The 14,889-nt window shown below is 29.4% G+C and overlaps 1 protein-coding gene across 1 annotated transcript in view; it reads right to left on the minus strand.

The window, feature by feature from the left end:
• Window positions 1–14,889, minus strand: part of LOC148231718 (sodium-dependent noradrenaline transporter-like) — a 41,813-nt gene that overhangs the window by 8,271 nt on the left and 18,653 nt on the right. The window contains exons 4-10 of the mRNA XM_088192546.1: window positions 8,074–8,130; window positions 7,286–7,453; window positions 4,567–4,686; window positions 4,357–4,488; window positions 3,608–3,670; window positions 3,339–3,540; window positions 3,141–3,274 (exon numbers count right to left, since the gene is read on the minus strand). Coding sequence (XP_088048672.1) covers window positions 3,141–3,274; window positions 3,339–3,540; window positions 3,608–3,670; window positions 4,357–4,488; window positions 4,567–4,686; window positions 7,286–7,453; window positions 8,074–8,130 — 876 coding nt within the window. The remainder of the gene's footprint in view (window positions 1–3,140; window positions 3,275–3,338; window positions 3,541–3,607; window positions 3,671–4,356; window positions 4,489–4,566; window positions 4,687–7,285; window positions 7,454–8,073; window positions 8,131–14,889) is intronic.

The following is a 14,889-nucleotide window of genomic DNA, read 5'->3' on the forward strand; positions in this document are numbered from 1 at the left end:
GAACTTAACTTAGATTATTTAGAAAAAAATATATAACCAATTGAGGACAATTAATTGGTTCTTTATATTTTTTTAGAAATTATTAAAGAATATTAAGAAGAATAAGGCATATTAAATATGTAAAACAAATATTTCACAGAGATTCGCTGCTTTTTTATACTGGTCAGATATTTTATTAAATAAAATTGATTTATTTTTCTTCGTTCTTTGAATATTAAGTAAGGTATTTTATATAAACAAAAAAGGTACAATTACACGATAATCGATAAAAAATATATTTTATACTTTTTAATGGGGTAAATCAGTATCTAATATACAACCATATAATTAATTATAAGCAATCATGATTAAAATTTACAATTAATATATGTCACTTTTCAGCTGGAGCTGGTTTTTTAATAAATAATTAAATCTGCTGCAGGGATCTGAACCCGAACCCGTGACCTCTGGGTTATCAGTCCAGGCCTTACAGACTACGCTATTACGGCCTTAATATTAGAGTAAAAAAGAACAATATTTTTGTTGTTGTTTATTTAATTATTATTATTATTATTATTATTATTATTAAAAAAAATGTTCCGCGGTTTGACAGTTGAACAGCGCTGCTGTGCTGTATATCGAGTGTACATGTTATATTATTATATGAATATCTGTATAACTATGTCGAATAAAATGCTTATATTTGAGATATTTCTCCATGATACACATACATATTAAATCAGATATTTACATTAAATAAATAATATTCGAAAGACACAAAAGTAAATAATTTGTTTTCAAAATCAGGTTTTCGTATGTTTTAGACGTGTACCATAATTATTTATTATTATTTTTTGAACGTTCAATTGTATAATTATTATTTGTATAATGACGCTTGGGGAAGCTTGTCAAGTCATGATGGCTAGATTTGTAATACAAAAAAAACTGTTACGTGCCGACTATGGCTATGTATTTGATAATAATATAATTAAAAATAAAATATTATTTACTCGCAATAAATTGAAATCATTCGTTTTTACAATTTTTATATGTATGTACACCGAGTATACAGCATCGGAGCGCCCGAATTTTTCTCAGCCGTAAGGTTAATAAATGAATATTATTTTTATAAAAAAACAATGATCACATAATCTATCTTCCGTTTTTTTTATTTTTAAATTAGACATTCTAAGTAGATATTCGTTGATGTTTTTGCCCCATAAAGAATACAGTTGTTAAATTATCTTAGATAATCCACTATTTAAACTTTAAGTTCCAAATAGTAACAACTTCCGTTCTTTTAATATTATATAAAGGCATATCAATTAGGCAAAAAAATACAATTGAGTTATTTTGTTGCACTATTAACATTGTCATAAAAAAAAGGATTATTTAATTGAAGAGAGATTTTACCACATCTGTTCATTAAATTTTTAGTAAAGGAATGTATGCAAAATATTATACAATTTCACGAGATTTGAAAATAAAAAAAATACAGGAGTTAAACTATTTACACCGAAATAATTGTACTAATAAAACGTGATCAAATACTATTAATTGAAGTTCGACTGCAAATATATAATTCAACCTCCGGTCTATAAATATCATATTAAGGACAGAATAGCGTAGTCCGAAACGTCTCAGACCAATAACTCTGAGGGTACGGGTTCGAGCCCCGGCAGCAGCACTCGAATTTTTATTTAAAAAAAATGCGCTAATATTAAAAAAAAACAGCCCCAGCTGCATTTACAGCTATTAGTTATCAATTATATTGCACATATTAGTTTATGATTATTAATATAGATGTCACCGATTCTCAGACTTTCAGTCTGGTGGTTAATAATTGCTTGTAGGTATTCATTATATCCGATTGACTTACTCAGTTGGTATAGATTTACACCGTTATAACGCATTGGGTTTACGCCTGTCATGTTACAGCGGAAGATTTAATAAAAATAATAATATTACTTGAAAAAGGTGCCTGCACTTTAAAAATATGTTTAATTTGTATTGAAAAATCTTTTGATTTTATTATAAAAATTGTAAATGAATTTCCTAACCTCTATTCTTGAGATATTATATAAAAAAAATTCAGTAGAGAAAAACTGATTTTGCCCTACAAAGAGCTTTATAAGAAAAAAATGCTCAGGACATTAACACCAAAATTCCGATACTGAAAAAGTTGTTATTCAGATTATCTAATTGCAAATAGATTTGCAGCCTCCGTTCTTTAAATAATATATAAAGGCACTTATAATTATGGCTTAATAAATGCAAAATGCATAAAAAAAGGCACTTATAATTATGGCATATTTATAAATTTGTAAATATGGATTATTTAGCACAGATATGTATAGTTTATAGTAGAGATTTTAATAAGTGTATACTGCAATAGAAAAAAACATATTCTCTTTAATCCACGATTATTTCTAGAACAGATTGTTTTTAAATCTTCTATTGTAACCTGACAGGCGTAAGCCCAATGCGCTAACGACTGGGTAAATCTGTACCAACTTGATAAGGCAATGAGGCATAATAAACATCAAAAAATAAGTATTAACTACCAGACTAAAGTATTTAAAGCGGTGATACCTATATAAATAGCTATAAATTTATATGAGAAATTTAATTTATATAAAATTCAGCTGCCGTGGATCGAACGCGCGGCCTCTGGGTTACCAGTCTGAGACGTTACGGACTGCACTATTCCGACTTTACGCAGATGTATATCTTTTGTCAATTCGCATGTATTGTGCATTTCAGAAACGAGTATAATCTAACTTTATCTAAATGTCGCTCTTATATTTGTGAACACTTCGGTGTCTGGGGAAGTATCTTAAGTTGAAAGAGATTTGACTAACTACTTACTTTTAAAATAAAATATTAAAATTTATATATAAAAACTGACTATCTCTGGCCGAAAATCCACCAATAAAAATGAAATCTTCCTCGAATAAAAAATCTTTACACCCTTCCGCCAAATTTGATTGCGATCGAATGGTTCTAAAGGTGTCACAAAAAATCCTCCCGTTTCCTCTCGCTCGTTTGATTTATATAGAACGTTTGATTTGACATCTTATATCTACATAGTTAAACACACATTCGTACTTAATTTTTAAACAGTCTTGCGAAAGGCGATAATTAGATTTAAAATCACTCACCAGACGATTTGACTCCTTTGAACAGCGAAAGGTACAACATTGTGTAAACACACAGTAAGCAGAGCACCAACTGCCATTTGGGCAGACCTAGATCGTGCAGACCGTTTGATTTTTGCATCTCCAGAACTGAACGACTGCAAAATTAAAAATTGGATTAATTTAAATGTGTTATGGTTTTTTTTTTGCTCTGGAACTTACTGGAAAAATTCTGAAGCAGGCGTGAAATGACTCAAAGGTCCGTGGAGCGAAGTTTCGTTGGAATAAGTCTGATTTGAGTATTCGTTGGATGTGTTTCTTTGGTTGGAATTGTCCCAGCAGCTCTCAGAATTCCAACTGTTGTTGCAATGTATCCATGGCAATTCTGTAGTGGCCGATGAGACCAAGAAGTATAGCGACCAGCCTAAAATATTAACGTTTTATAAATTAATCAAGTCTATGTTTAACACAAAAATATAAAATACACTTACCGATAATGACGTTATAATAAAATGAGACGTAGAAGGCAACCATTACTGCACAAAATCCAACACCTAAAAAAAGGAGGAAAATAGTAGGTCATCATTTTTTTTATTTTTAAGACAATTTTTTGACAACTCTAAAAAATACTTATTTATGTGACTATTTTTGGATATTGCTTAAAACTTGAAAACGTTCCTCCAGGCGAGTACCGAAGTTCATTTCAAACATATTTTGATTCCCTTACAGTAATTATTGTGTTCGAAAATACTATTCTACTGTCACGCTCAGAACAAAGACCATTGTCCTCAACCAAAAGCGTGACAAGGATCGTATAGTTCAGCAGATAATATATTCATACTTTTATGAAAGGATATCTTCAACAAAATTGGTCATAATAAACCCATTTACCATAAGTCAAAGCTGCTAGCATCAATAATATAAAATAACTGTTTCGCGTACATCACTATTTATAATTTAATAGACAAACATCATCACACTAAGGACTATTTTTGACAACTTGCTATGCAACTACGATTCATCCGGACGCATTCGACACCGACGCCCGACACTGACACCTGATTTGTATGTATATATTAATCGGTCCAAAACCACATAAATTTTAAGTAATTTGTTCTGCAACCAATACATGAAGTTTAGCATTGCTAGTATGCTTCTTCTTTAGATTGGCGTAGACACTAATGAAATAATCTTTAGATTCAAGATAAATATATTTTGAAGAAAAAAGAATCGTTCTTACCTTTGAAAATAGGACAAATCTTCCACAACGATATTGGACCCTGTCTGTTGAACTGTCCCAAGATGAGCTCCATGTAAAACAGTGGCACCGCCCCAAAGACGAGCATCAACGTGTAAGGTATGAGGAAAGCACCTGGAAGCGCAGACTAAAGATCAATTTATATTTTCAGCTTTTCAGACGTTTTAGAAATCGACGCTTTCAACGTTTTACCTCCACCGTTCCTGTAGCATAGGTATGGAAACCTCCAGACGTTCGCCAAATCGACCGCGAACCCTATGATACTCAATAGAAAATCTGCTCCGGTTCCCCATGTCTCTCTTCCGTCAGTTTCTGTAAATTTTAGATAGTGAAAAATAGTGAATCTGTATTTTTCAGTGAAGTTATATTTTTAAAATTATACATATAGTTTTACTAATGAGTGCCAATGTCCACTTCTTTCGAAATTTGTTTTATTGTTGAAATGGATGATGCTGGGCATTCTTTACAAGCTCCATTAATGAAAAAAATCGTAAAAACACCATTGTCTCAAAAAAGTGATATCACTACTTTTGAAAAAGCCATCCAAACATTTTGAATGTAAAACTACCAATGTCCTGAGCAATAAACAGACTAAACAATGCATGTTTAAAATTAAAACTATGAATGATAATATATGTATGTCTTCTTCCTTAAAATTTAAAAAGGTTAAAATAAGCAATAAAATATTTCTTATCATAATTCGTATAAATAATTTGCTAAAAAAAGATTTATATTCCTCGTTTTTATTAAATGCGAGTTGGTCACAGACACAGAACTGGAATTAATATTAAAATAAACTTTTTTACAAAGGAGGACTGAGCAGCTAATGTTACATAAACGCCGTAAAAACACAAGAGCAAACGCATCACGTGCATACACAGAACAAATGTGCGTGTATATCATGTTTCTGTTACATAAACAAAATTTAATTTTCTTAAATGTCGAGAGGATACTTATTTATTATATTACGCAAAAAATAAAGAAGAAAATATGCAACATATCTCTGATATTATTTGTGTGATTCAGTTGTGATTTTTAATACCTTAAAATTTATATTGGAAAGTTCTTCGATTAATATTACTGATAAATCAATAAAACACATTTTAAATACAAGTAGACGAGAGTTAATTAAAATAAAAAGGGTGTAAGGAAGTCCTTATATTAATAATGTAAGTTAGAATATTCTAGCAAAAAATATTATAAGTGATTGCAGGTATTTAAGTAATATTTATATTTAACCAAAGTTACCAGTGAAAATATATTTTCACTGATAATACACATTTACTGTAACATATATATATTATATGAGTATAATATGAATATAATATATTATATTTAGGTGACCGGTTTATTTCTCACATGAAAATTGTTTGCTTGTCAAATATATTTTACTGCTTAATATCTTTCAATGTAAATTACTAATATAATTGTAATATATTTTAAAAACATGATATTTTTAATTTAAAAGAATATTTTTAATTTAAAAGAATATTTTTAATTTAAAATCAGACATTATTTTTTATATAAATTTTTCTATTTTTAAATATACATACATGTGTATATTGAATATCTATGATCAGAATTTTTGTCATTTGAAATTTTCGCTGTGCGCAATAATCACGGAATTTATAATATGTGTAAGGGCTGAAAAACAGCATGGTATATGAAATAAAACAAAGTTGATATGAATTCATTAGGAAAGTTTTTCATGTATGCATTAATAAAATAATATTACATAGCAAAACTGGAAACAAGTACAAATGTTCACGAAATAGCTTTTATCAAAAATATATGAGGCGAATTTTGGCATCGTTTTTTTTATAATTTTACAGGAATATGTTTTATTAATTTTAAAATATATATATTAAATTTAAAATAAATGTATTTTGTTGGAAATCTGTATAAACAGCATATAATGAAAATTAAATTGAAGTAATTACTCGTTAAAAGCGTATTTGTGACATGCAGAACAAGTCTGTTGGTCACGCCGACGTGACGGTCAATTTGGATTGATTAGGGCTTAGATTAGATTTGGATTGATTATTTTTAGAAAGACCTAATATCTATAAAAAAAATATTTAATAAAAAAAAATATGAAGCGAATTATAGCATCGCTTTTTTATAATTTGTAACATATTATCATATGTTTTTTTATGATAATATGCGTAATGTAAAGTAATTTAAAATAAATATATTTTGTTGGAGATCTGAATTAACAGCATATAATGAAAATTAAATTTCCGTAATTGTTGGCTAAAAGCGTATTTGTGTTATGCAGAACAAGTCTGTTCGTCACACCGACGTAACGGTCGGAAATTTGGATTAGACCTAATGTTTATAAAAATAAAAGGGACTTATATAAGTGCGACATGTCGAAGGAAAGTGTCTTAATAAAGTTCTTAAAGGAAGTGATTCAATAGGAAAATGTTTTATCTTACAGTTATCGATTATCTGGTCAATATCAATGATTCAGGGCGGAACCAAACTATTTGTTATTATCTTATAAATATAGATGGAACGATACCTCACAACGGTGATTCGAAAATCAATGATTTTTATCATCGTTATCGTTTAATGAAACGAATAATTGAGTTTTCGGTATATTTTTAGTGCTCTTGTTCGTAGGAGATCTTTGTTCAATTAAGGTCCCGTTTTTAATGCAAGTGCTTCTGAAACTGTTTAATGGATTTTCGCTTAGATAAGCAATCGATTATCTTACGCAGTCGGGAAAAACTTCGTCCAAAGAGCACAAAAAAATCAGTTTTATATGCTTTTATTTTTTTCACAACAATTACGGATGGTCCCGATATTGCTCTTATTTTTTTTTATCAATTTAATTTTATTGACACATTTAATTCCGATTAAATCTTAATAAACCAATCACTTCAATCATTAACAATATATAGATTACCTTCTTTTGATTTTGGTTTTATGACTTCGCCTAGAATGGATCCTGCACGTGATGTATCTTCTCCTTCTCTTCCTTCTCTCGCATCGGGACCACTTCCTGGCGATTCTGTTGTTATAAGCAAGCTTTGAACTATGCCTGAGTCTTCTTCTACTTGCACTAATAGTTCCTCTGAAGAAAAAATATTTTATTTGTTGCGTTTTATTAATATAATAAGAGCCCTACGATATATTCCATTAAATAAAAAACTTTGTGTTGAAGGATTAAATAATACAATAAGATGAATTTACTGTGTGTTGAAAAAGTGTTGGAATACTATAATCGATTGGTGTATTATTATTAATCATATGAGGGATATTCGGATACATTGATGTAAACCTGAGAACAAGTTTCTCGATTCCAACGTCATACAAATCTCACGCAAAGTTCTCCATATAATAAACTAATGCTTCGGTAACTGTTTCATAATTATAAGTTCTGGACACTTCTACACATTGTTCATGAATTCATCGATTGTGCCTATCAAAAATATGCTTTTAATGAATTTATCAATGATAACTATTGCTTGTTTATAATAAAAGCAACTTAGCGGTAAATTACGCACAGAAGATCGAAGATCAAAGCGAGATTAAGAATTGCGCACAACTCGAGTAAAAATATCGCTTTCTTTTTTACAAGCCTTGAATCTAATTTCTGAATATTCCACATAAATATACAATCAAAATATATATACTAAAAGTAATCTAAGATGTAATCATATCATATATATTCATGAACAAGTTATTACTTACTTTTAGGGTATAATAACGTATTCGCAGATCCATGGTGCTTTGAAGGTTTGTGTTGACCTGGAAACAATAAATAATATTCAACGTGACACATTGCACATTACACACTACGTTAGTTTTCAAATCATATAAACGTGCAACGCAGAATTTGTTGCGATCCGTTTGATTTCGCTCAAATGCAGATTTGAGTTTATGTCGTACAGTCAACCGAATAGAGAACGAATTAATATATCATGCCAGAACAATTTTTCAGTTTTTCTGTATTTTACCTTAAAACTGAGCTTTGAATAAAGCTGTTAAAAAATGAATAAATATGATGCCAATATCAGAATTAATTTATATGAATTTAGACATGATAAAAAAAATATTTCCCTTCATTTCACCACCTAATTGTGTGATTTGTCCCTATAAATTTGCCATAAACCTGGTTTTACGGTGACTACCAGTTTCAATGCCGTTTTGCCTACCGTGCAAAACCTATAAGCGTGATTGGAAAGGCATTTTTCATAGCTGGCCGTCGGTGAGCAAAAAAAGGGATAGATTCGCAAAGGGCCCCCGTCGACAATTTCATGCATCACAAAGAAGCGTCGTGTATCGCATAAAAAAATGAACTGAAAACCTATGTGACTATCTGCATATGTCATGTAATACAGATAAATATTCATATCTATATTAATTTTTATTTTTAATAAAGATATGTTAGATAATAATATAAAAATAGTTATATATAACTCTATTATAGAAATAGTTGATAATATAACATATTCAGGACTAATTTTAGATAAAAAAAAAACAATTTTAAGAATCATTGTAATTACATAATAAAAATAACCAGTAAAAATATGTATATTATCTAGGAGTATAAATACAAAAAAAATATATATATATATACTCTTACTTGCAATAATATTATATATGCTTAATAAATTAGATGATACGGTGTTGCAAAAAATACTTAATAGGGGAGTAAAAGTAGTTTTAAATAAAAAATAGATCTACTAGTTGTAGAGGTATGATTGAAAGATTGGATATTCAAGAAATATTTAAGATGAATATTTTAGTATTTATATATAAGTTAGAACATAATTACCACAGTATTTAATAATAAATAAAAATGTACATTAATTGATCGTGTAATTAGAAATAATTTAAAGATAGTTAAGTATTAAAAAAAATATTTTACGGAGATGTGAATTTGTATAATAATATTTTCCACAATGGAATAAATAATCATATTCGTGCATTAAGAAATAAATTATAATATTAAAGTATTATTATTTTATATATTCTATTTACGTTTATAAAAAATATGCTGTGTTAGTAGAATAAATAAATAAAATGCATAAATAAATAATTAATAAACCTTAAATAATATATAATAATTGATTTGTTTCATTATATAATATTAAGCCGCATAGTTTAAGTTAATTAAGTTAAAAGCTTTAAAAAAATTGACAGGCTGTGTAATGTGCTATCCGGAAGCATCATAAGATTCCCTATCAAGCTCGACGGTTTACCGTTACATTATAATTAGAATCCATTACTATTTGTCTCTCAGCCATACACCGTGGGGGTGTTACCCTGCGCTTCTACAGAAATATTCACCATTTTATTTATATAATATAATAATACTCTTTTCTTATAATAAATACAAATATTTTATTGCTTTTGGAAACAACAATAGTAGGAACACATTTAATTATGACTATAATAATTATATTTATTTAAAAAAACTTTGAAATTCTGCGCAAAATTAAAAAAATCAGATACATAAGTAGCAAAATTATGGAATGAAGTTAGTGGTATTGCAGGTTAATCATTTAACAATCCAGAACTGATGCCGATTCCCTAGAAATAAAAGTGGGAGGGGTGTCGCACGCAACGAAGAAAGAGATAAAACATGCTATTTCGTGTAATGGTACTTCGTCCAGACGACATGGGAACCTTATGAAGCGATCCGGAACGACAAGTGCAAGGTTGCCAAATTTTCACACCGAACGGTCAAGCAACGATTCTTGTAAGAAAGACAACGAAAATCTAATTCCACTCGCAAATTATTGCATCTAGTGCATAAGTCGAGAGGAGTCAGAGCAATGAAAACTCCTCCATCTTAAACAAGGATATATAAACGCATATATGGCGCACAACATTGACCATTTGGAATTTACTTCGGATGAAATCATTAAACACTTATTACCGACTTTGGACTAGAGTTTTTAATTATTCGAATATTGAATAGCAAACCTTATTCTTAAAGATATTAAAAACCGAAAAATACCGTTTAAATAATAAAAACCGGTTCATACACACACAGTTCTATATTATAAAAAATATAACAAGAATATTTATTTTTATTTAAGAAATAATAGAGAATAAAGTAGTACAAAGGTAAATATTAAGTCAATATTGTGAAATTTGTATTATTTAAAAGTATATGCTGTATTTTGTGGTTACGCGAAATTTATGAATTTGAAGGTAAAGATGTACACTAAATATAAATGTAAAGTCGTGAAGCTATATAAATAATCAATAGATATAATTTTTAGATAAAATGATCAGATTTCTACGAACTTTTTTTCAATCAAAAAAATACATAGACAATTCGTTGAATATTTCATTCGATTAAATATATTAAATCACAATTGGATTTTTCAATATTTATAGATAATCAGAAATATATTCAAGTCCGCCATCAATATCAGAAAAGTATATAAAAGTTAATCAAGAGATAAGACATAAAATAGAATCACGATATGATATGCTAGGTTGTAGATTTTTTCTTAGAAATCTGGGTTTTTCAGAAAGCGGGGGGGGAAGTTTCTATAGATCGATGAAAGGGAGTGGGCAATAATATGTTGTCTTTAGCCTCTAAAGCAATATGTGCTTTGGCATTTTGTGTTTGTATTTCAATTTAGTGTTTGTTTGTATCATAGTCACCGATACATTAATTTAGTGCTATGAAAATGACAGTGTTCTTTAAATATTGGTATTTGAAGGCTAATATGCATTTTTTAAAGATAAGTATAAAAATGTATATTATAAATTATTTTTATTGCTTTATTGTGCCAGCTTCTCCATCTCGCCCATCACAGTCTGTCGCAATATGTAATATAATCTAATAAAAATCGCACTAGTTTCCACCTGCGTCTTACTGGCTACAAAACTACACGCCAAATGGTGGTAATTGAAAAATTTATCGAAAAAAATATGTTACACAAAAAAAAGCTGCTCAGCAACAATGCCCCCCGCTTACAAGGAAACTGCAACTATCATGGTAGGATAATTATACAAATTAATTCGGACAGGTAATAAAAATATGATCATTATAATGCATACATTATCATAAACAAACACGTCTCATATCACACAATGTATCGTTATAATATTACAAAATTAGTTTCTGATTGTGATTATAGTTTTTTTAATATAAATCTCTATAAAACCTATTTCAAAATCTATCCCCTACATTTATTTAGTAAATATAAGTGTCTATTAAAATCGTATTTTTTTAAACAAAGTTACTTGACAAATAAACCTTCGAGAGATATCAACATATCATTACAATCAAAAACCAGACTTAAATAATAACCAAAACATAATTTTAAATATAACAAAAATTAATTACACTAACGCTATTTGTATTATGATTGCCATAACAATACGCATTGTTGCGTTTAACGAATATGGTAAGTGACAACAATGGCTTTGTTTATAAAGAGCTACCCCGGGAGATATACTTATGCTTCATTATCTTAATGAAAGTTAAGCAAAAGTAACCAATATTAGAAACTAAATTCGGCAAAGCTGACGCTAGGTAAAACATAATTCCGGGCAGTTAAGTATCATTTCTCTGTCCAGCATCAATTAGGGCGAATGTTCGCCGTTATGAGATTTCACCTGCGAATACCTAGGACTCAATAAGTGCCGAACGAACGAATGCGGCGGCAATGGAAATGAGATTCTTGTCGGGGTGGGCGCATTCCTGAATACCGCGGGCCAACACGATTTTGAGGTGCAATGCCAAACTCTCACACCAGACGCATACTTTCGACGAAGGATCTCCAAAGATATTAAGATACCTCATCGAAGCCCTTAATTGTAGTCAATTACAGTCATCTTCAAATTGCGTGAAAAACAAGAATTTTTTAAAAATTCTAAATAAAATGTAAAGTGCTATCCTTTTATTTTTGTGCCCAACTTCTCATACTTTTGCTCCTAGTTTTCATTAAATACATTCAAGCTATTTTCTTTGATCTTAGAATTAAACATTATTATCATTAAATTAGTCATAGAAGAATAAATCGAGGCTTTTTAAGAACAAGATCTTGTCGGTAATACAAGCGAACGTGCTGAATGCATATTAAAGTGGATTAAGAACACTTACACAGCTTTAATATTATAAATCATAACGTAAATGTTAGTTTTAATGCATATTTAGCACAATAACAAATAGTCTGTTTCCGCCCCAAATTTCTGCATTGATAAATTGATCGAGAGTAAGAAGAGTAAATATAATAGTAAACATGGCTCACTTCAATAAAAAAAATTACGATTCATCTTCGCTTCCGACTTGAAACAAACAATCAGCCCTACTCGCACTATGAAGAGCTACGCTGAGTATCGACCGAGACGACCCGTATAAAATTGAGAAAGCAGCGGCTTCCCATTTCACGTTAGATAATTAGATAATGTGTTTCATAAGAGACAACGTATCATAAAAATACGATATTAAGAACGTATTCAAATTTGGCTTCATTGTCGTTTATGTGAATTTACATATAAAGTTACAGTAATTAAAAAATGTGGTCGAACAATTTTATGAACTGACCTATATAAACAGTACAAAATTGTCGATCTACTTTCATTAAATAATTTTATGAAGCACAAGAGTCTTTGCAGTATTCAGATACTGTATTATAAATTGGCTCATGATAAAATGTTTACAATTGTGCTTTTACTCAAAGGCTAAGATTAAAAGTTTGCTTCTCTCATATCATATAATTAAATTTTGATATTATTCCTTTCGGCAAATTTTTATTTACGACTCGAGAGCTTACAATATAATATTTAAAACACACGAATAAATAATTTTTGTCCCATATATGTATTGCAAAAATCTTTATTTTTTAGCTAAAGTGTAAATGACAGGGGGAGGAAACGGCGAGGGTAATATTATAGAACAAAAGTAGGGTTCACGTTAAATTTTATGAACCGATTGTTCGTTGAAGCGGATGTTTGATAACTTATATAGTTATTAAGGATGCTGCGCTGTCCGCAAATTTGTGATGTCATAAAAAGACGCCGATAATGTTGAAGCGAAAGAAAAAATATTCGTGAAGATTGTATGGCGATAAATTGCGAAAGACTATAAAAAGCAAGTTCGATAAGTGCTGTGATTAGTTAACATCGCGAAACTTTACAGCGTCTCTTCCGTTTATTGAGTGTCGGTACATGAATTTATCTTGAAAGTTTAAAAGTGTACTTTGAGAGATGTGTGATGCAATCGAAGATGACACAAGATAGATAAGATCCATTTTTATTAGAGCACTATCTGGCGGCGTTTACTAACGCCACCAGATAGTGCTCTTTTTAACGACTAACGACTCACAATAATTATAATAGTATGTATCGAGATTAAAGCGTTATTATATTTTTATTATATGGAATGGGTAAATACTAAGTTATGCATCTATCACCAAGTAAGTGTGACTGTTTTGCATAGGCTTTGACGAATGGTGAACGGTGAATGGAATTATTTTGCCCAATTAGGCTGTAGAAAAATCGCGCTTCCTTTTGGTACGCATTTGGGCAAGAAATTCTGTACTTTTTCAAATATTCTTCAAGGCTTTACGATCTTACAGTTATACAGTTTACATATATATATATACAATTTAAGGAGATGACTAATAATATGTATTTAATATAAATCAGTTGCATGTTAGCCCAATGTGTTACAAAAAGATAAATACACTCGAGTATGTAGTGAGGTATTTTTAAACTAAATATGAACGCTAATAATATATTTTTAAAAAAATATGGCCACTACTAAAATACACATTCTAATTGCAAAAATAATTAGTAGTTCAAAGATTAAAATATGTATTTGAATTTCTGTTGCAATATAACAACTAAGTAAACACAATCAACAACCATTAAAAAGAAGTAAGATTTCAGACTGAAATCAAAGTCTGTAAATCAGTGTTATTTGTATGTTTTATTATTTTTTTATTGGTGCTACAACCCTAGATTTTTCTTCGCCTTCTTTTTTGGTTTGCTTCGAAGCAAATTGCACAAAATGCATAGAAAGTTAACTATAAAACCTCTGATTATGGTACACAGACTTTGATGATACTGAGAGCTCATAATTACTGTTGCAAAAAAAAACAAATTAGGATTAAAAATTTTGTCTCATCCCCTATATTTTCCTGACCTTTCTCCTACATATCATAATCTCATAAAAGTAATATTATAAAAACGTTTGACTCTTATCCTCTTTAAAAATATTTGTTTATAAACAATGTATTTATGAATTGTTAAATCGTCGGGAAAAGTATGTAGCATATTTTTTTTAATAAAGTTGTAGTTAAAAAAAAGTGTAACGTTTTTTATTACAATAAAAAAATCGGTTAACTCAAAGGAACAACATTGAAAATCTAAAGAAAGTTGTGGAAATTTCAATTTAATTTTAATTGCATCACAAAATATTTTGTGAGATATGTTTTAAAGGCCTGCTGATTTAATTACTATAATACTATAACCTTAAACATTTTAATGTGTTTTGCAGTTCAATATATACAATGATTTTGATTTAAGTAATAC

Source organism: Plectrocnemia conspersa, unplaced genomic scaffold (genome assembly GCF_051122295.1).
Source record: "Plectrocnemia conspersa isolate PC_06_02 unplaced genomic scaffold, ASM5112229v1 ptg000009l, whole genome shotgun sequence".
Lineage (NCBI taxonomy): Eukaryota > Metazoa > Arthropoda > Insecta > Trichoptera > Polycentropodidae > Plectrocnemia > Plectrocnemia conspersa.